This window comes from Gamsiella multidivaricata, assembly GCF_025024155.1.
Source record: "Gamsiella multidivaricata strain RSA 2152 chromosome Unknown BC939scaffold_30, whole genome shotgun sequence".
Taxonomy (NCBI): domain Eukaryota; kingdom Fungi; phylum Mortierellomycota; class Mortierellomycetes; order Mortierellales; family Mortierellaceae; genus Gamsiella; species Gamsiella multidivaricata.
This window is the reverse complement of record NW_026251738.1, coordinates 1-20,039: the sequence shown is the minus strand read 5'-3', so window position 1 is coordinate 20,039 and position 20,039 is coordinate 1. Positions and strand designations below refer to the sequence as shown.

Sequence of the window (20,039 nt, the reverse complement as noted above, 5' to 3'; positions counted from 1 at the left end):
CAGAGACCGAAGATGGGCACGACGAAGTGTCGGAGGAGTTCGAGGTAGACCTGGATGAACTCGACGATAATCCTCATAGAATAAAAGTAAGTTCATTTTGACTATAGACGTACATAAGCAGTCCTTTTATATAACAGTAGCTGGTCTTTGAACCCCGGCGCTCTTCTTTCTTCTTGAAAAACCATGCTGGGTGGACCCTGCCCGAACAACCTAGTGGCATCTCTTTGAGCAGCTTTCTTTCATTTTTACTTGCCCAAAATGCTATTCTTTCCGTCGGCTCCAATGCTGTTTCACTAACTCTGAGTACTCTTGACCAAATCGCTGGCTGAATGGCTACAATGCATATTATTCGTGCTGGCCTGCTGCACGCTTTCGCCATGCCTTGATTGGGCTTGCGTGGAAAGGAAACGCGTGAGCACCAGTCGCTGTGCAACTTGGCCCTAAATTACTGCACTCTTTTCTCAAATCACCTTTTTCCAATCGCTCCCATCTATAGTCCTGAGCATCGTCATGGTCAGGATGTGGTTGTCTCGGTTGGCTTAGATATGCTCTTCTATGAGGTGAAGATGCTCTTCTAAGAAAGGATCCCCGTAACCACATCTTTACATCGTACATTGCGGAGGATGTGATTTAGAAGCTGGAGGTCAGCGAACCCTAGTGGATTGTCGTCGGCTTCGTCACAAACAACGACTACATGGGTCGTGTGACAGGCCGGTCGTTCGCAAAGGGCCTCGCCGTGCTGCACGGATCTGGTTCAGATGACAAGCAAGGCGTCCTGGATCAGTATTGCAGCCAGATAGCAGTAAGCAGCGAGATACTCGAGTTGCCCAAGCAAGTTTTCTTCCACAAGGCCGAGACCTCGGAAGAGGCGTCTAAAAGCAGTGACCCAATTGACGAGAAAATGGAGACCGTGGACAGTATCATTATATTCCTCCAAGAGTAAGTGGTTGCTGCGAGACAAATGTGACCAGCATAAAGGTTTGCACCAGCCGAGACGGTCGATTGAATCAGATCCCATCAAGAGCAAGAAACGGAAAGTTAGCTCCAGGAATAAAGGCAAGGGCAAGAACCAGTCCAAGAGACCCCGTAAAGAAAAAACACCGCTCCAAGAAATTCGGCAGCAAGAGGATAAGAACTCAAAAACACTCATAAGAAGAGAAAAGTGATACGATGGAAATATGATCAGGAACATGGTAAACAGTAATTTCACGGCAGTAATGATGAACACTGGACCAATTGATCGTCGCCTTCAACGCGGACTCCAGCAGAATTACGGCACGGGTGACTACCTTGAAGCGAGTCAGCACATCGAATCGATTATTCAGGATCTTGTCAAGCTCTACATGGGTTGGATCAGATACGGAAGCCTGGCAATATTCAATTGCTATAGTAAGAATATATCAACCAAAGAGTATTCGAACCCGCCGCGATAAATCCATGGATATTTCAGAACGCTCGTAAAAGGGATGCAGTACTGATTTTTGACTCAGCGTTAGCGACACTCGAATCCTTCAAGGCAATGCTTGGGAATAAGGACGCTATGGTTCAGAGAGGGAGGTGGTAGGTCGACGGCATGATCCCGCCTCAGTTTCTTGAACAAGTTAGTCAGACACCGGGGGATATGATCGGGCACCGCCTCTGGGCATTTGTTTCCGAGTTGAAGAAAAGGGCAAGCGCTCTGTTTATGTCTCTGTCCTCTGTCGCGATTGTACCATCCAATCTGAGCATTCTTGAATTTTTCATTTATCAAAGCCCTTTGATCTGATATACTTTGTCTTTGCACGGATTAACATCTGGAGTCCAGAAGGGACAGTGACTCAGGAAGGGGCGGCTCTATTGAGCACGATCGACGACCACGGCGAGTTTTCAGTCCATAATCTGGTGTCCGTGTTTTGGATCTTCGATATCGTGTTGCCGTCCTCAAACCGCCCCATGTATCTCCCGATGCCAGCCTACGAGGACAACTTCTGCTTGAGCAGCAAAAACCAACTGATAGAACCATAGAAGCTGTTTTAAGGGCCAGAAGACCAGACAAGGAAACCAGGAACAAACTGACCAGAACATTCGGAGGAACCAAAGCGGTCCAGGCAATGACTCAAGCCCATCCGGAAAAGTTTTTTACTATTTTTCAATGGCAAGAAAACCAGCTACAATCGACACGCTTGGGTGGTATTTCCTAATAACAAGTCCTTACTGCATGAGCTCGATTTTGATTCTTTGGTCAGCTCGACACATTTATGACTCAGTTTTCGTCCACACCAGAACACAAAAGGACCAAGGATGGTGTCAAGACAGCAAGTAAAGAAAGTATCTTGGTCATGGGTAGTACCACTCGGGCGGGGGGGGGTACGTGCTCGTTGGCACTCTGCAAACCGATGGGCCAGCTTAAGACTCACGCTTACAGTCTGACTCAATGCTGGAAGAAGGCAAGGGCAGCAACGAAAACGCTTTCCAGAGCAGCGCCTTCTGCTCCACAAAGCCGTTGGAATCGAATAATGGCGATTAGGAGGACATTGCAGGCACTAGCAAGACCTCAGCCGAGACCACGAGGTCCAAGCTGAAGTACCTGACCGAGGCGATCCCGAGTTCCGATGCACTATTGGAGGGATTAGTTTGACGGTCAGGGAACCCACGTCGTGCTTGCTATCGACCCAAATATAAAGAGTACTGCCATAGTCGTTCACACCAGAAAAGTCCTGAGGCCTATCTTTGTCCAAAGGATGGCATATTTGAAAGTTAACGTCACAGAAAGCTGCATAGGGATTGGCGAGCATCAACGGCCTATGGTCGTCATCGATGATGGCGACTTCAAAGACATGAATGGAGAACCGGTCAAGTCGAACAAGGTCATACCAAGACTCCAGGCTCAGGTACGTAGGAAACTGCAGAACATTTTACTCGCATTGATGAAGGTAGTATAATATGTGTTTGTCTCTGATATCCTACTGCTACAAATACCGTTGTGCATATAGGCCGCCGACGAGGGGATGCTGGCATGCTGCAGATGCCACTAGAGAGTCCAGCTCAGGGCCGCTCGCTCATCTGCCCCAACCCAGGCTGTGGCGGCCATTGGTCATCAGCATATGACTCAGTACATAAATTAGACCTCAAGGCCGACCTCCAGCGCGATGGGACCACAACGCTGATCAGAAAATGCCTAGCTCTGCCCTTCAATAGTTAAAAGAAGCGCCCATTGGAGCGGCGCATATCAAGATTTACATACGAGAGACATACCTGTGTAACATTCCATCTCTGTATTGTATACAGGTCTTTAAGGCGCGATAGACGGAGATGATAGCTGAACGTGCCATTAACTTTGTGAGACTAAAGAAGAACAAAAGGAATGATATGTATGCGATGAGAGCCCTGTGCTGTTGTCTGCAATACATAGTCCAGGACATACAAGCCCAGCCCATAGCTGTTCTTCGAGTTCCTCGCTCTCTTCCGATCACGGTGCAAAAAGAAGGGGTAATCCTTGAGTCGAGGATGGATGAATTCTTACATACTGTACATAGAACCATTATTTTATTCATGCAACATATGCCTTCGAATTAACTTATTTTTACATGCAATATTCAATTCAGTCGGTGCATGTGCATGCATACAATTGCAGCAGGCACCTGCGAAGATACACAGACATCACTATGCTAACAATACGGCGGCAAACTACAACTGCAAACAAATACGCACACAGGCCTCGGTTAGGTAGTTCGTTGTTGCTTCCACCACAGGCAGCCAGTCGAGCGGGTAAGCAGACAAATGGACTATTTACCGACAGCCATTGCATGACAGAGTAGTCTAACATTCCTTCAATGTCGCATGGAACATTTAAAAAGTATCGAGGTACGCACACACAGGAATGATATGTAACACATCTTTGGATAGCCAATGGATTGCATCTTTCGTCCGCATTCTTTATCGATAATAACCTGAATTCTTTTTTTTTTTTTCCAGCTCGCATGTGGTCCGAAAGATCAAAAGATCGAAAGGTGAATGAAGGTCCTCGTCGAACCATCTGGCCCACTTCTTTGTTCTTGTCATTCAAAATGTGAAACTAATAAAAAGTAAAAAATGTGCAGTGGCGTGGCGAACATGTTCATGACGCTCTTTTCGTTTTCAGTTGCACATCAGCACAGGCGCAGGCGGCGCTTAGAACTTTTAAAGGGGTCCCGAAGAAAACGCTACGCATAAACCAGCAACACAAAGATATTTCAAAGTTTTATATGTGCAATGTAGGTACCTACGTGGATAGAATCTTACTCAAGGAATGCGTAAAAACCGGTTGTTGCTGTTTATTTTTTCCCTCATTTAATCATTTTCTACAAGTAGACAAGTGAACGCGAATAGGAAGGCTTCTAACGGTACAATGACAACAACAATAAAGAAGATACTGTATGAAGTTTTCGTGCATTTGTGTACATTTTTGGCTGTCTACAGTACATGACTACTGCATTCCTCACCGCCCTCTCCTTGGAGCCCGACCGAAGACGCTTGAAAAAAAAAAAAAAAAAAAAAGGCAAAAGGCAAAAGGCAAAAGGCAAAAGGCAAAAGGCACATGGGTATTGGCCTGGCTTGTGAGAACGAAAAGGAGCCCCAAGCCAAAAACAATACACTATTACCTACAGTAGCTGAGCTGTCATGAAGAAGAAAAAAGGCGAAAAAAGATCAAATACATAAGGAAAGCAGCTTAGGAAGCGTATCCTGTCATCATATGAAAGAGAGGGGAAAAAACCCCCTCCCAGCAACAGCGGTAATCATGATCTACGACATATGCTTGCCTGGCTTCTAAATGGGTGTGTAGATGGATATATTGTAGGCAGCCAGTAAGCCCACATGGCAGTCTGTTCTTCGCCAAGGTCCTGCCTTTCCCTCCCAAGTGATCGGAAGACGACCAGGTAGGGAAACGGTTTTGGTCCCCGTTGTCAACAATCCATTGCGTTTCAATCAATGAAGCCGAGGCATAAATTTAGGTGTCTGCTTGGCCTTCGTCTCAGGAACAGGGACACGCAGAGACATACAGGGACAGAGCGATGGGGAGATGGGTGAAATAGGAAGCCGTTGGGTTGGGAAAGCAAAGACAAAATTGTCCCTGGAGGAAGAGGTGAACGTCCGCCGCGATTGGTTGAGAGCAAGTGCAAAACCAAAAGTCAAGTCGGACCGGGTTGGATAGAACTGAGTTCTTCAGCCCCTGTCTCGTGCGCAAATTGAGGGCGCTCTTACGGATTACAGAATGTAATGGGTTCGCGCCCCTCCTTTCCAATGCTCTTGTTCTTGGTCGCTCTCAGCGTGTTCATTAGAAAAGACTAAAAAGGGATTAGTAGTGACCAAGCAAGCTAATGATAATGATAATAGTGATGGTGGTAATGATGATGAAAATGATAATGAGCATGGTCCGATCGAGGAAGGACGCGGCATTGGTCTACATGGCAAATGTAGAGTGTCAATGTAAAATAGATAGAGGTACTAATATGAATAACGAATATTAAATGTGTATGCGCATAAAATATGTTTCTGCCATTCAAAGAGAGCAACCGTGTGAAGACATTAAATAAGAAAAGCCAAGGCCAGTCAAAATGAATAAAAGTATTAAGCATAAGGAATAATAAAAGGATAATGCTGCAAGGGCTTTTCGCTGTGTGTATGGATGTGTGGGTGTGTGAGTGGCATGGACAGACGCGCTTTTCTTTTTCTCAAGTAGACTCATGTGACAATTCGGCGCATTCTGTATGGACATGTGTCAGACACACCCGGACAAAGCGCGATTCGATTTCTGTTGGATTGAATTGAATTGGATCGGATTGGACTGAAATGAATCAATTCGGTTGAACTGGAATATAGTCTGCCGTAGTACGGACATTCGACGCGCTAAAAATATTTTATTTTCAGGAACGCGTCGAGGGCTACCTGGGAGGTAGGCATTATAATATATTATTACCTGTGTAGGTGCATGTGCCTGTGCAAAAAAAAAAATTCAAAAGTGCCAAGTTTCGTGTTTGTTGACCCTGTACCACCACCACCAGCTTGCTTACTTTTCTATTTTCTCGGAGTAGCATACATGCACATTGCATGAGCATCAATGTGTACTGTACATACAACAATGCAGATCAAACAACAACATCAACAGCCTCGGCTAAGCACCACCATTTCATGTCTGCATGTCCTAAAAAAATAGAATCTACCGCTTGTTCACTATCCCGCTTATCCGTTTGATCACTTCTTTTTCTTCAACGCACGGATATACGAGGAGAATGAAGCCATCGGGGCTCCATAACCTTTTGTTGCATTGCATGACAGATCAATGAGACAAATTGACGCCAACGCGGGCATAACCAACCAAAGCTCGAACTGGGTTGAGATGAGACAGGAACAAGGCAAGGAGGGACAGAAGGACGTGGACAAGCAGTGACCACACAAAGGATGCATAAAGAAACTGCGCATACGCAAGTGCTTCCTTTGCCTACCTGCGATATTGCTTGCGATCTTGCTTTCATGCTTGCTTTCATGCGTGCTTTCTGGCTTGCGCTAATACGCTAGTTGGGAACCGAAGCATGAAAGAAAGTCAACGAAAATAAAAAAAGTGTATAAAGGTATACGCTAGTACAAAAAGAAGAGGTCTCTGGATTGCTCGTAAGAGTCATATCATAGTTCAATTCAGGAACACATCCTCCAGTAAGACGTCCGAGAACAGGATTGATCATCAACATCAGAAAAACAATCGTTAAAAAAAACGATTAGCTTTCTATCAATAGACCTCCATGTGTCCACAAGATAATAACAAGGCAATCCCAGCCGACCTATTCATTATACATCGTTCGCTCAAGGAGAACAAGCAGAGTGTTGAATGTATGACAATACAAAAAAAAAAGCAGAGCCCTGAAGATTCGGAATACTAGTCTACAATTTATTACACTGGTTCATGCGCCGGATTTAGTGAAATGCTGCTGCTGCTGCTGCTGCTGCTGCTGTTACTGCTACTGCTGGTAGATCGCGGTAAAAAAATAACAAATCGAGGTTTATGGATATTATTCCTAGCGGCGCAGGAAATTGCAAGAAGACAAAAGCCCAGATTCCACCCACGCGGGCTTTAGGTTGATTCACAGACATACACCAGAGGGGGAAAAAAAAGAAAGATGTTCTCAGGAAGAAAGCAGCGAAGGAGTTGATCCCATCCATGGAAAATGAAAAAGCAGGGGTAAGTTGAGGGGAAAAAGCGAAAGGGCTGGATGGGATCCGGTGGTTGGTGCTTTGCGTACTCGCACCCGAACATCGAAAACCGAATATCGAATAGGACTACACATCGAGTAGCGGATATCCGAATTGTATCTTCTTGTGGTGCAGTGCATACAATACGACGTACCTGGAGCATGGTATTCACCGTTCGTCCTCTTCGCTCTTTGTTCACTGAAATATTAAATAAACGGAGTTCAGTCGACTACAGTAGTCCTACGAATGTAGTTTGTGAAAGTGTGAAAGTGTGTAGTCTATGTATGCATGCATGTGTCTTTCCGTCCAACGGACAGATCGTATACGCTCTCTTTTTACGAGTAGCCAATATACATTTCACAGCAGCACATCGGTCATTGGAGACTGGAGAGGGGGCGGGGCTTCGATCTGTTTCTCTGTCTCCCTGTCGCTGCTCTACCAGCAGCGGACAGACGCAGGTAGAACAGGTGTACTCCAGAACCATCATCATCGTCGGTATCATATAGTATCACATCGCGCTGTCTTTGCCTTTTTGTTTGTCTTCTCTGTGTCTGCACGTGCAATGGCAACTACTTTATACAAATGGCAACCAGAAGACCCGAGGATTGACGGGATTGGCAGGCAAAGTGCCAGACTGGGCATCAGTATCTGAACTCGAACACCAAAAAGGGTTCCTTCTGTGCGTAACTCGGAACTGTCGTCTATTCAATGGGAGGAGTCAATTGGCCCTTCAATTTCTTCTTCACTCCTTTCCTCTTCCTTTGTTCTCTTCCTTCCTCTTCCTTCTTCTTCTTCTTCTTCTTCTTCTCCCCCTCCTTCTTCCTTCTCCGCCGACTCTTTGCTATATCGTCGTGATTGACTCCTTCCCACTGTAAGATCAGCACTTTCCTCATTCCTCATTCCTTCTTTGTCTCATTCTCTCATTCCACTTCGCTTCATTAACGCTTTATATTGTTTATTCATTATTGGGCCATTGTATTGAAAAGAATATTTCAATTGCACTGACCACCTTCACATCTCTTCCTCACGCCGCCTCCCTCACACTTCTACTCCCCACCATTACATCGACCGCTGTTTCCTACTTTACATCCTTTTCTCCACTACCCGTGTCTTCCTTCTTCCTTTCATTCCCTGCACGACCCTTTCCTCGTCCGATCCCCCACCCTGCTTCTTGTCTCTCTGTCACTTCCAAAGTAATACAGTCTTCGTCCGTTTTGAATTTGATTTTGTGTCTCCACCCAAAGAGCAAACCCAAAATCAACATCCACTCCTCTTCCCAAACGCGGATATCGCTTTACAAACATCAAATTCGCCCTCTTCTTCTTCTTCCTGTTCTTCAGATCCCCTCCTCGTCTCAGCACCCACCGGCAATCACTCCACCCCAACGAGCCCAGCTCAGTCCCGCTAACGAGAGCGTTCACTCCGTCGATAGCTCTTAAAGCAAAGGGTCGGGTTTTTTAAGGCTCATCACCGCTTTATTGTTATCACTATAATTATTATTATTACCGCTCTTTATTATCGCATTTCATTTTACAGCAACACACACTTCCGCATATCATCAATTGGCTACCTGCCCACACATTCCTTCCTGTCTCATCAGCCCTGTTAAAAATACACTTTTCTTCATACACACCCACATTAGTCCTTTTCTTCGTAACTGTGCCTGTGTACCTGTGCTATTGTTGTTGCGATTGCTGCTGTTCCTCTTCATTTCCCTTCAGATTGCCAAACGATAGTGACATTTCTGACTTTGCAATTTGCTGCTGTTCTCTTTATGCCTTCTCCTTCCTCGACTTCAACTTCAACTTCAACTTAGCTTATGCTTCACCATATTATTATTAGTATACTATCTCTATTGTCATTCATCACATATTCCTTACGCCCACTCAATCATCCATCCTTTCCGCTCCCTCTCTCTCTCTCTCGCTCTCTCTCTCTCTCCTTCTCTTTCTCTTTTACATCTACATCCACAGCCACCGTTCGTTTATCCCCCCATTGCTTTTTTTTTTTTTTTTCCTTTTAAATAGATATCACGCTCGCCCACTTCTCTTGTTACACCTTTTTCTTCGTCTTCCGCTTCACTTCCGCTCTTTCTGTTCTTTGCTTTGCCTATCTCTTCTGATCGCTTTTATTTGTTCGTTTCCTTCTTTCTGCGCAGGGTACACAACCTAAACAAAGAAAACAACATTGTCACTCACATACACACAGCCCCGATAAATCACTATCGTGCACATCGCAACACATTGTTTCCTCCCTTCCATTAATTCTCAGTTCTGCTTAGCCTGTCCATTGTTCTTCAACAGCTACTGCTTTGTTTATATTCCCCCCAGCTGCTTCTTTGCCTTGTGAACTCTTTCATTTTAGCTTGTACTTTATTATCAAAACGCGTCCATTCTACACACTTTTTCTTTATTATCCACCAAAAGCGCCGGATCACACATACGCACTCTCTTCCGCAGCTTGATATCCTATCTTCCATCTCCGTCCTCGCCTGCTTGTCCCTGCTCGATTCGATAACGCGTTGCACTGCGCCCGTCGAACACTCTTCTTTTGCTTCACTCCTGGCTCTCTGGTGAGCGAATCCAAGTGCGAGTACCCCGATAACCGCCCGAGACACAAATTTTCGCTGGCTGATAATGTCAAAAGTCGTAAGTAAAGTAACCATGAGCCGACAGGCATATGCATGAACATGGGTCAGCGTACGTGCAACCAGAGATCGCTTCCGAGCAATGCTGATTGCACCTTGCTTGACCCAGGCTCACACAACTCTCTCTCCCTCATTAGCTCTCATACACACAAATACCCAACGCATCGAATCTAACGCATCGAATCTAACGCATCTCATTCCCATGCGCATATCGTGTCATCCCTAGCCTCCAGCCCAAAGACCCTCCACATTCCTTACGCTCTAACAAGCATCGCTTTACAGTACGAAGGCTACTTATCTTTTCCTCTCGGTCAACAACGCGCCTTTATTTATCTTTACCTCCCCACTTGCGATGACATCGAGCGACACAAACGAATCTATCGATCCTTCAGTGTCTCCTACCACAGCCAACCTATCCGCACTCCAGTATAAAAAGCGCCCATCCTCAACAATGTCGCCTCCTCACTCTGCTCCCTGGAACCCCGATCATCCCAGCACAGGCCCCCACAGCCACGAACCACCCTTTAAATCACATCGCTCGCTTTCCCCATCTGAAGGTACCAACAAACGTCCCTGGACCAATGCAGAACAGGAGGCACTCTACGTCGCAGTCGAACGACACAATCTCTATGGCCGTTGGGCAAAAGTCAGGGATCACATGCATCTGGAGCGCTCTGTGGCCGAGATCGAACAGGAATACATGCGTCTCTATGGTGAACTTCCGGACTCTGAGGACGAAAACCAGTACAGACAGGGAGAACAACGAACCAAGTCATCGCACGTACACGTACATGGCCATACAACCCCCGTCCTCACAACCGCATCCACCTCCACCTTGAGCACACAGTCGTCCCTAGAGGCTTTCAGCAGCCGATTCCACCACTCTCCATACCCATCAGCATCAGAACACTCCTACCGATCGCCCCGCCGAATACACAGTGTCCCGCATTCGAATTTGGATGATGCCCACCATAACGATGAGAACGACGACTTGAGGATGGATGCCGAGCAGTCCTCCCCTGTTTCGCGTCTTCTAAGTGGCAAGAACAGCGGCAATCGAAGTCGGTCCGATAGCACCACGGTCGATGGTAAGCCTACCCGTACAGTGCGCGTATGGACGCCGCAGCAATCAGAACAGCTGAAGAGCCTCATCGAGGATTGTTTCCCAGACGGCTATCGTATCAACTGGGTTTGGGTCGCCTCGCAAATGGGTAACACCTTTACTCGGAAACAATGTAAAAACAAGTGGGAGATAATGCGACGCCGAGCTGGGACAGAGGAGGAGATCAATCTACTAAAAAAGGGACACGAAGAGTTTGGACCGGCCTGGAGTAAGATCCAGGAAAAGTACCTGCCCGAGCGCTCCCAGGGCGGAATTTCCATCATGTGGAATCTCTTGCAAGCTCGTGAGTCGGAACAGCAGTATCCGTCCGAAAAGCACCAGTCCGAAGCACGTGAAGGAAGCATTCAGCCTGGCTCAGCGCCCAAACCGCCCGCACGCTCGCCGCGATGGAAGACCGCATCCCAGCCAATGGCTCTAGGACTAGGACCAGCTTGTAGAAAGAGTACAGAACGGGATCGCCCATACCGGCCCCGGGTCCTCACACAGCCCACCGGGGACGACCAAGAAGGGCCACAGCGTTCTCCCTCGGACAGGAACAGGGATATGATGGACAGACAGCAATCGGACTACTACTCTCACAATGAGCCCACATCAAGGGAAACATCACTATCACCTCTCTGGAGACGGGAAGCAGCAAATATAGGGCCGTCAGTCTGTTCTACCGCACAGCACATGGAAGGGATCTCGTCATCCAAAAGGTTCTCTGTATCCTCCACAGATTCGTTCTACATGTCGACCGGCCAGCCAGAGCACTACCACCCTCAACAGCATCAACAACAACATCATCAGCACCACCAACAACAACACCACCGTCCACTGCGAGGGGACCAGGCAGCAGACTCTGGATTCGAGCCCTGGACAGAAAGGAATCGACCCATGACCTGGACCGAGCCCTTAACACGACAACTAGAGGAGATTATCCACCAGTACTTTCCTAGTCAGCAAAAGGTCAATTGGGTCAAAGTATCGACTCTCATGGGGAGGAACCCGGTGGTGACAAAGGAACAGTGCAAGCGTCGATGGTATCTCATGTCACAGTACGAACACCTCCGGCCCCGATTAAGAGACTCGTCACCGGCAATCATCACATTGAGCGCACCGAACGACATGGCTGTGGATATGGACCCATCTGGTGCAGAATTGGACGCACGACGTGGCAGCCACGCACGATCGTTGCCCACAAGTCCGATCCCAACCCAGCTATCGTCAGAGATGTCACCGCTGGCTTCGCATCTCTCGAAGCGACCGTCGGAGTATGTACCGTGGACGGAAGAAGAGGTCGAAAAGCTGAAGCAAGGTGTCGAGAAATTTGGAAGATCGTGGACAGATATCCAGCACCACTATCTGAAAGACCGATCTGTGGGATCGATGGCAAGCAAGTGGGATTATTTACTACTGAAGATGAGGTCAACTATGCGACCCGGTCCGGAACCTGCTCCATCCGGGGTACCCCATTCGCATCCAAAGATGTCTGGTGCGGATTTTTCAGAGGAGGAGATGGAAGTCGACGAGTATGCCTACATGGATACGAGCCGTATCCACCATCAAGCCTAGGCTGTCCGAGACAGGCGTCGATATTTTATGGATGTGTCTTGTTTGCTTATCATTGGTTTATTATCACTTTACTTTGCATATCATTTTATTCTGGCATTTGTGGCCGTGTTCAGCTATCTATCTGGAAGTAACAAGAGCTTCTTTCCAGCTGGCTGGGGACCCTCCACCTATGTCTCTCGTTGATTCCGCATACGATCCTCAGTAGTTTTCTTTCCTGCATATTGCATGTAGTTTAAAATACAAAAAATTATGATCTCTTCAGTGGCTGTGGCTTGAATGTTGACTGGATAAAAAAGTGTGCTTGAGGACACACCGCTGCTAAACACCTTCAGGACCCTGCAGGAGACAAAAGCAGCCGATAACAGCCCCAAGAGAGCAAACTCTGGATTCGAATTACCACGTCTTCTGAAGTAACGCTGCATTCATAACAATGTAAGACAGGAGGTCGTTGCTCCCCATGGACAATCAGATGCAGCCACAGCCAGCAACAACGGACTGATGGCCCTTTTTTTTCTTTTCTTTTTTTCAACCTGTTTCTTGACCATAGGGGTCGCTACTGTCAACTGGTCATGGGCCCCGCTGGAAGCGGAAAGGTAAGGTGCTGGGCAGAGGTCTATCAAGGAAAGCATGGACTTCGGCATCGTGCCTGAGGACCGTATGTATGGCGAGGGCGACGAAAAGTATTTCAAAGATAGGCGGATCATTGACACTTCTTCTCCTCCTTACTCGCTTCTTTTCACTAGTCCACCTACTGCTCGACTATTATGACACATTGCCAGAATATCGGAAGGCCCGTCCATTTAGTTAATCTGGACCCAGCAGCAGAGAAATTCGAATATGAGCCCTCCATTGGTAAGGGCAATCACACCCCTTCTCAGTGACCCAAACAGCTTTGGCCGCCGCATCGCTATATTCATCGTCCACTAACTCAATGTTTCCCAAACCTTGTGCTTTTTAGATATCAAGGATTTGATTTCACTGGAAGATGTTATGGAAGAGCTGCAATATGGACCCAACGGCGGACTGATCTATTGCATGGAGTTTCTTATGAACAACATTGATTGGCTTGAGGACGAAGTCGGCTCGTATACGGATGACTACCTGATCATTGATTGTCCCGGTCAGATCGAGCTCTATACCCATTTCGATATCATGAAACGGTTGGTTGAGGCCTTGACGCGACTGAACATTGCGATCTGTGGTGTTTATCTGTTGGAATCCGTAAGGCTTTGCAATATCTTGTATTTTTCGGAGCATGTCCCACGAATTTGCTGATATCCATATGCGTACGTCTTTATTTCTTTTGGCCGTGCGTATATTAGCAATTTGTGGAGGATAAGTCCAAGTTCTTTGCAGGAGTGATGAGTGCGATGAGTGCAATGATCAACTTGGAGATCCCTCATATCAATGTCATGAGTAAGATGGACCTTTTGCCAAAGATGAAGGCTTCAGAATTGGAACGGTACGTCTCGCCTTCTCCCTCTTCTCTTTCATTTTCTGTTATTGTTTCTATAGCCTAACAGCCAAAAAAAAAAAAAAAAAAAAAACTGACCATTCTCATCCTGCTGGTTCATATCTTTACAGGTACTACAACCCCGACCCGTTACTATTGCTGGAGGATGTGAACGCAAAGACAAGTCCAAAGTACCATCAGTTGAACCAAGCCATCGGTCAGCTCGTAGAGGATTTTAACATGGTGGCGTTCTTACCACTCAACATCAAGGACGAGGATTCAATTACGGCAATTCTGTCCCATGTTGACAATGCAATCCAGTTTGGAGAAGACCAGGAGCCCAAGGAGCCGGAGGATGAAGGAGAGGGTGAGATGGACGATGACTATTAGGGACACGCATCATGAGAATGAAGACGACGAGTCCAGGAGCGAGGACTGAAGCATTTGTCGCTTCAAAATTAAATGAAATCCTGTACTATACATCGTCTCCATCCCCAAGGATGAAAGACGCAGATCATCTTCACACCGTGCAGTTCAGAAGGCTAGAGGGCTCCTACTATTATGTACACCATATACAAGTGTCTATCTTCTACCTGTATATGTCCTCTATCTCCTTCTATTAGGCTGGATGAGCCTTGTTCACAGTCGCATAGGAATCTCTTCGAGTGCGAACTGCTTATCAATCATGAGCTCCTTCTTATGCAACCGGATGGGTTCCTTCAAGATTGCAGGGCGCGGACGCGGACCCAGAATCGGCTGGTGCTCGTATACAGATTTGAAGACCCTACTGTTGTTCTGTTCCTGCTGGCCTCGTTTCTCTTGCGACGAGGACGTGGTGGACGCAGCCCGTCGTGCACCCCTAAACTTTATAAACATAGGGCCCTCGGCTTCATCGTCTGCATCCCCATCCATGCTCCCGAAACGGTCCTCTCCCATCCTCATTGTCCCTATATCCTCATTCTCCTTGTCATTTTCGGTATAACTGCTGTACCCGCGCTTATAACTACGCTCAGCCTCAGCCTCGTCCTCGTCATCGACAACATCGATGTCGTCCCGCGGTCCATACAGCTTCATGTACTCGGTCTCGATCTCTTGGTCCGTCCTATGCAGATTCATTATCTCTCGTATTTTTGACCATCGGCCCATCAGCCGAAATCGGGCTGTGGCCAAGTAAAGGGCCTCGCGCTCTGCTTGCGTCCAGGATTTGGAATGCAACACCACAATTTCCGAAATTGGCGTTGCTTGTAGCTGCTCCCTCTGGCGTGGAGACATGTAAACAGATGCTGGTGGTGGAGGGCGATCAGGAAGTCCCCAAGGAAACACCAGGTCTTTATCTTGCTCATGATGTTGCTCTTGTTGCGAATGGGGCCTCGTGCCACCATTAGGCTGTGCGTTCGACGGAGGAACTGGGTACGAAAATACACAGACCAAGGGAGCGACCATGGACGGGATAAACGAAGGCAGGGCTGCCGAGAGTACTTGGGAACAAGCGGTCGAGTACCTCGTATGCATTGAGGCCGAGAGGACTTCAGAAGCACCCGCTCCCGAAATCGAGACATGACCAGCCTCCTGCGACCCTCTTCCTACTCCTCGAGATATCGCGGTAGGAATGGACGATTGACTTTCTGGTGTTGCGGAAAGGCCAGCCAGAGCGATGGAATTGAAATGATTGGACAGAGTATCAGTCGCCGTTCTGTCCCTTTCTCTCTCCCGTTTGATACCCTCCACCTTTTCCACTAGGAAGTCACCGTCCATTTCCATGACACTCGAAAGAGACGACAGTGATAAGGAGGATGAGGACGTGGACGAAGACGTGGACGAAGATATAGGCGACGATGATGATGACGATGGGGACGGGGTTGAAGCACTGCAGTCTGAGTACGACCCCGCAGGCAGCAGCGAATTCGATAACGACACTGGAATATGTGAAAAGAAGCTGTTCTTCAGTGCAAACGCATATCTCGACCCTGGAGCTTCTTTGAGCCGACTTAGGACCATTTCGACTTGCTTGTGGACCTGGGCCTCCATAGCCTTGACACCGTGATGCAGATCAAACAGAATAGTCTCTCGTGCACGGGCCCGTCGATGCTGCAGTCGCTGAGAAAGTCGCTCAAGGTTGACTTTGGCCACGCTTTGTGGGAGAGGCGCTATGGGAAGGGATTCGCGAATAGTTGACATGTTGGAGAGCAATCGGGCGCGTTCCTTTTTGCGGACCACAGCCCACTCCGGATGCTGATGCAAACGCAGAGGCAGTGGCTGTGGGCTGGAAGACTGCGAGGGTGGATGGTGCGAAGAGGAAGGATTGAATGGTATAGATGCCGAAAAGGAGGAGGAAGGAAGCGCTGACGAGATTGAAGTGTATCCTCTAGATGTGGACGAAACAAGACTTGAGGGACCAGATGCTGAAGTAGAGTTCGTTCCATTATGTTGTTGTTGCAGTTGCGGGGAAGCACCATCTGGGAACTGAGGATTCATATGGTGGTGATGGTGGTGATGATGATGATGCTGTTGTTGCTGCTGGAGCTGCTGTCTTTGATACAGCTCGCGCTGGCGATGGAATTCTTGATGCGCAATCCTGAGCTGCCGCTGACTGGGCTGATGTCGCTTTTGGAGTTCTAATCGCGACAGCTGCCGCTTGGAGAGGACGCTACTGAAGATGGCTTCTTGGGCATGTCGATCTGCGAGATACGACGAGATGGACGGATCGGGGCGGTGGATTGAATGTGAAATGGAGAGGGCTTGATGAGAGGACGGCGACGGGTTCGACGCCGATGATGCTAAGAGGGGCGCTGACGGCACTGCATGAGTTGGTGCTGACGGTATCCTCGCTGCCGAGTGGGCAGCCGAGGCGGAGAGGGAGAGGGAGAAAGGCGACCGTGGAGGGGAGGCAAAGGTGCGGCGGTCTGGCGGCATTATCGCAGCGTGTGGCTTCCTACATGTGGAGAACATTGAACGCATTTATTTTAGCTGGAAACTATCATCCTGTGCCTGGCCGAAACCTCCGACTCCCCTCTCGGACCAGAGAGTCTCTGCCATGCCGTGCGTGCCCTGTATCGGCTTCCGGTGCGCATTGGCCATCCGATACCCCACTATGCAGTACGGCTAGTTTACCAACTTTCAGCTTTCAACAAAAAAAAAAAAAAAAAACTCACCTCGTAGTTTCTTCGCACGGTCGAGTATGTCTTTGCTTTTTTTTTCCCCCTGTAATATGGATAGGCGGAGGGTGCGAGGCAGCGTTGTCGGATGAAAAGGAATGAGGAGAGGAAATGATGGAATGAGAAGGATGCAAGAAGGATGAACAAACAAGGTGTTGCTGCTCCTGGCGGTGGTTGTCTGTCTGTTTGATGTGGTTGGCTGGTTTGTTATTTGTCTGCTGAAAAAATTGGTAACGGAACAGTGAGGCCCCAGGCTGTAAGAGCAGAAAAAAGTAGAAGGAAGCAAACCGAGCGGGGAAAGGATAGTCTTCGCTCTGCGCCCTTTATAACAAAAGCAAAAGAATGGGGCCTCTGGAGAAGGGCAGATAGAGGAGAGAGATTGATAAAGAAGCGGCGAGTGGACTATTTCGTTGGATGTATAGGTGGTGTCCGCTTTAACAGGTTGCTTCTCAATTGCTGCAGCGTTCCTTCTCCTCTACTGCAAACGGGGCGCCAGGCTCAGCGTTATATAGGATGAATGCGTTCAATTGACCCCAGGTCGTCGTTGGTCACAGTAAGAGTGGTTAGTCTATGAGGAACAGGACGTATTTAACCGCCCGATCGGGTGGACAGCGACGTTAAGGTTGTAAGTATCACCAGTACATCTTAGTCTAGCAGCAGCGCCTGCACCTTATTTTAGCGGCTGGGACAATTTGATCCGCGTCCCGGTTCGCTTCAGCAAACACACGCATCGGTACAAGACCAAACCAGACGCGCATACATGAACCGTGTGCGGTACCGCATTGCACGCCAGACTGAATAGGTATTTGAGATAATTTAGTAATAGGGACTGAATTTACCATTCTAACGCGACACTTTACTTTGAACTAACGCGTCTCATAAATCTTATCGCTTTCTTCCTTGTCGCTTTGCCCAAACGAGTGGCTCATGCATTTGCCAATCTAAAAAAAAAAAGCGCTCCATAAAAGAAGGTTGCACTTCTCCACAACTCGTTCAAGTACACGCAAAGAGACACAACAACAGGGTCAGAGATAGCTAAACAAAAGGGACCGCATGTGCAGGACGCACTGACTATCACTATGACCGTATAAAAAAGTGAAATGATTGATCTTCTGGCCTGTTCCATAGCGCTAGAAAGCCGTTGCGGGTCAAAAACATAAGCCATCTTTGATAGTATATTTTAAGCAAAGTGTCGCTCCCGACCTTGCGGACCGGTTATCAATCCGAACTTCGGCTGACCTTTCGCCACCAAAGGATATAAAACAAAATAGCGCAGGCATTGATAGAATGCAGTTGTTGACATCTTTATGGAGTAGTGAAGGAAGGCCCTTACGACAGACGAACCCGTTATTTTTTATTACAATTATTATATGTAATGGATAATGGATTCGGCAAGGTTCCAACAGTATACCTCCTTCACACTGAATTTAATTGTCCCTTTGCAATGAAGATAAGGACGACAACCGCGTCTTCGGCGCGAGCTTCATCCAGGCAGTAATAACATATTTTTTTATACCAATTTGCTTCTCGAGTCAATTGACTTTGCGAATCTAGCAGACTAACTAACAACGATCTACTGCAGTTGTCCCCTCCTCCAAAGCAGATCAGATCCACAGTTGCCAGTTGACAGGACATATTCCCCGAGCCTGTCCCTAGGGCCTGCTCAACAATTGCCACACCTCATCAGTGTGTTAAAAGCTGAAAACTCCTTGTTACAAAAAGGGTATCTTCACATCCCCGCCATGGTTGTCAACCACCTCCTCCTCCGCAGGCAATCCAGCAGCGTCCGATCCGCTGCGTCTGGGCCGAGCACGAAGCCAGGGCAGTTCCCGTTTGCATGGTCGGCGAGCAACGCACCACACGGACAGTGGTCAGCGTCGCAATGTATCCATTGCCCTCACTCCAGTCTCCTCGAGGGCCCTTGTATGATGCGCGTTTCATCTTGGCTGTGATTCCCCACTCTATTTCCCAAGTAATGGTCGCGTTACAGCGTGGTTTCCAGATCAGCTCTGTAGCCTGAGTCTCAATAAAGCTGACAAACTTGTGGATGGCCTGTCGCGCAATCGAAGGTGGCGAGGTGAACAGGTTACCCCACTCTTTGATTAAGCTGATGGGCGTGATGCCGCGGTACAAACCGCTAATCCTCCAGGCTAAATCCGGAGAGCGATCGATAAAGTCGTCGCCTAGGAGCAGCGACTGAGTTCCACCGATGCAGGACAGTCCTTGGATATGGGTCGATGTCTTGGGACAAACCTATACAGCGGGTTTCGGGGCAGCGGCGCGGGCCATGTTGCAGGCAATGCCGTACTCATGCTGCTTCTTTCTTTTCTTGTTGTATGCTGCCGTCTAAGTTCGGCTCCATTTGTCGATCTGCTACAGACCATTGTGCCAGATCTGTTTGCAGACATCGCCATTGGCACTGGAAGTCCACAGGCGGTCGTTGTCCTCGTCCTGGATGTCGCAGACGCAGCAAACACGGTCAGGATAGTTTTATTAACATAAATCCACATGAGCAAAGCTGAAATGTAGGCAACAATGACATTTTTATAACTAGAACCCACGAGGATTTTTTTTTTTTTGATAACTAGAACCCACGAGGATATGTGGGATTTATTAGTGAGGGACTCTAGGCTAGGGAACCCTATTGCTAGAGGCATAGTAAAGGGTGCTCAATATTCTAATAAGCGGCTTTTGCCTCACCGCTGCTGGTCACTCGCAGCTCCAATCCCCTTCACAATCCCAGTCAGCATGAGTAGTAACTCGACCCCGCCTGGGGTCGGTGACTGAGCCCTGCTCCCTACTTGGCCTGTTGTGCGCGAAGGTCATCCTTTAGCCGCGTTCCTCAATCATCAAAAATTTACAGTTGCCGGTGCCTGCTGTATGCAACTTTGCAGCACTCGCTTG

General features: G+C 47.9%; 4 protein-coding genes across 4 annotated transcripts; all 4 read left to right on the top strand.

Annotated features, from left to right (window-relative positions):
• Positions 1-694: 694 nt before the first annotated feature.
• On the top strand, positions 695-2,258 carry BC939DRAFT_528621 (uncharacterized protein; the record flags this gene model as incomplete). The annotated part of the gene is made up of 4 exons (XM_051561467.1): positions 695-939; positions 1,187-1,389; positions 1,497-1,543; positions 1,753-2,258. 4 exons carry the CDS (start codon positions 695-697, stop codon positions 2,002-2,004), a joined length of 747 nt encoding a protein of 248 aa, XP_051412472.1. The 3' UTR covers positions 2,005-2,258.
• Positions 2,238-3,181, top strand: BC939DRAFT_476840 (uncharacterized protein; the record flags this gene model as incomplete). Its single annotated transcript, XM_051558622.1, has 3 exons — positions 2,238-2,298; positions 2,761-2,870; positions 3,005-3,181. The coding sequence occupies 3 exons, from the start codon at positions 2,238-2,240 to the stop codon at positions 3,179-3,181; spliced, it is 348 nt and encodes a 115-aa protein (XP_051412471.1).
• A 6,649-nt stretch (positions 3,182-9,830) lies between these two features.
• BC939DRAFT_151045 (uncharacterized protein) lies at positions 9,831-12,582 on the top strand. The gene is made up of 2 exons (XM_051550222.1): positions 9,831-9,851; positions 10,077-12,582. The coding sequence occupies exon 2, from the start codon at positions 10,203-10,205 to the stop codon at positions 12,525-12,527; it is 2,325 nt and encodes a 774-aa protein (XP_051412470.1). The 5' UTR covers positions 9,831-9,851; positions 10,077-10,202; the 3' UTR covers positions 12,528-12,582.
• A 265-nt stretch (positions 12,583-12,847) lies between these two features.
• On the top strand, positions 12,848-14,495 carry BC939DRAFT_151003 (GPN-loop GTPase). Its single transcript, XM_051550221.1, has 6 exons — positions 12,848-12,959; positions 13,075-13,120; positions 13,271-13,379; positions 13,486-13,748; positions 13,850-13,989; positions 14,112-14,495. Coding segments are annotated over exons 1-6 (819 nt in total). The 5' UTR covers positions 12,848-12,957; the 3' UTR covers positions 14,371-14,495.
• Positions 14,496-20,039: the final 5,544 nt, after the last annotated feature.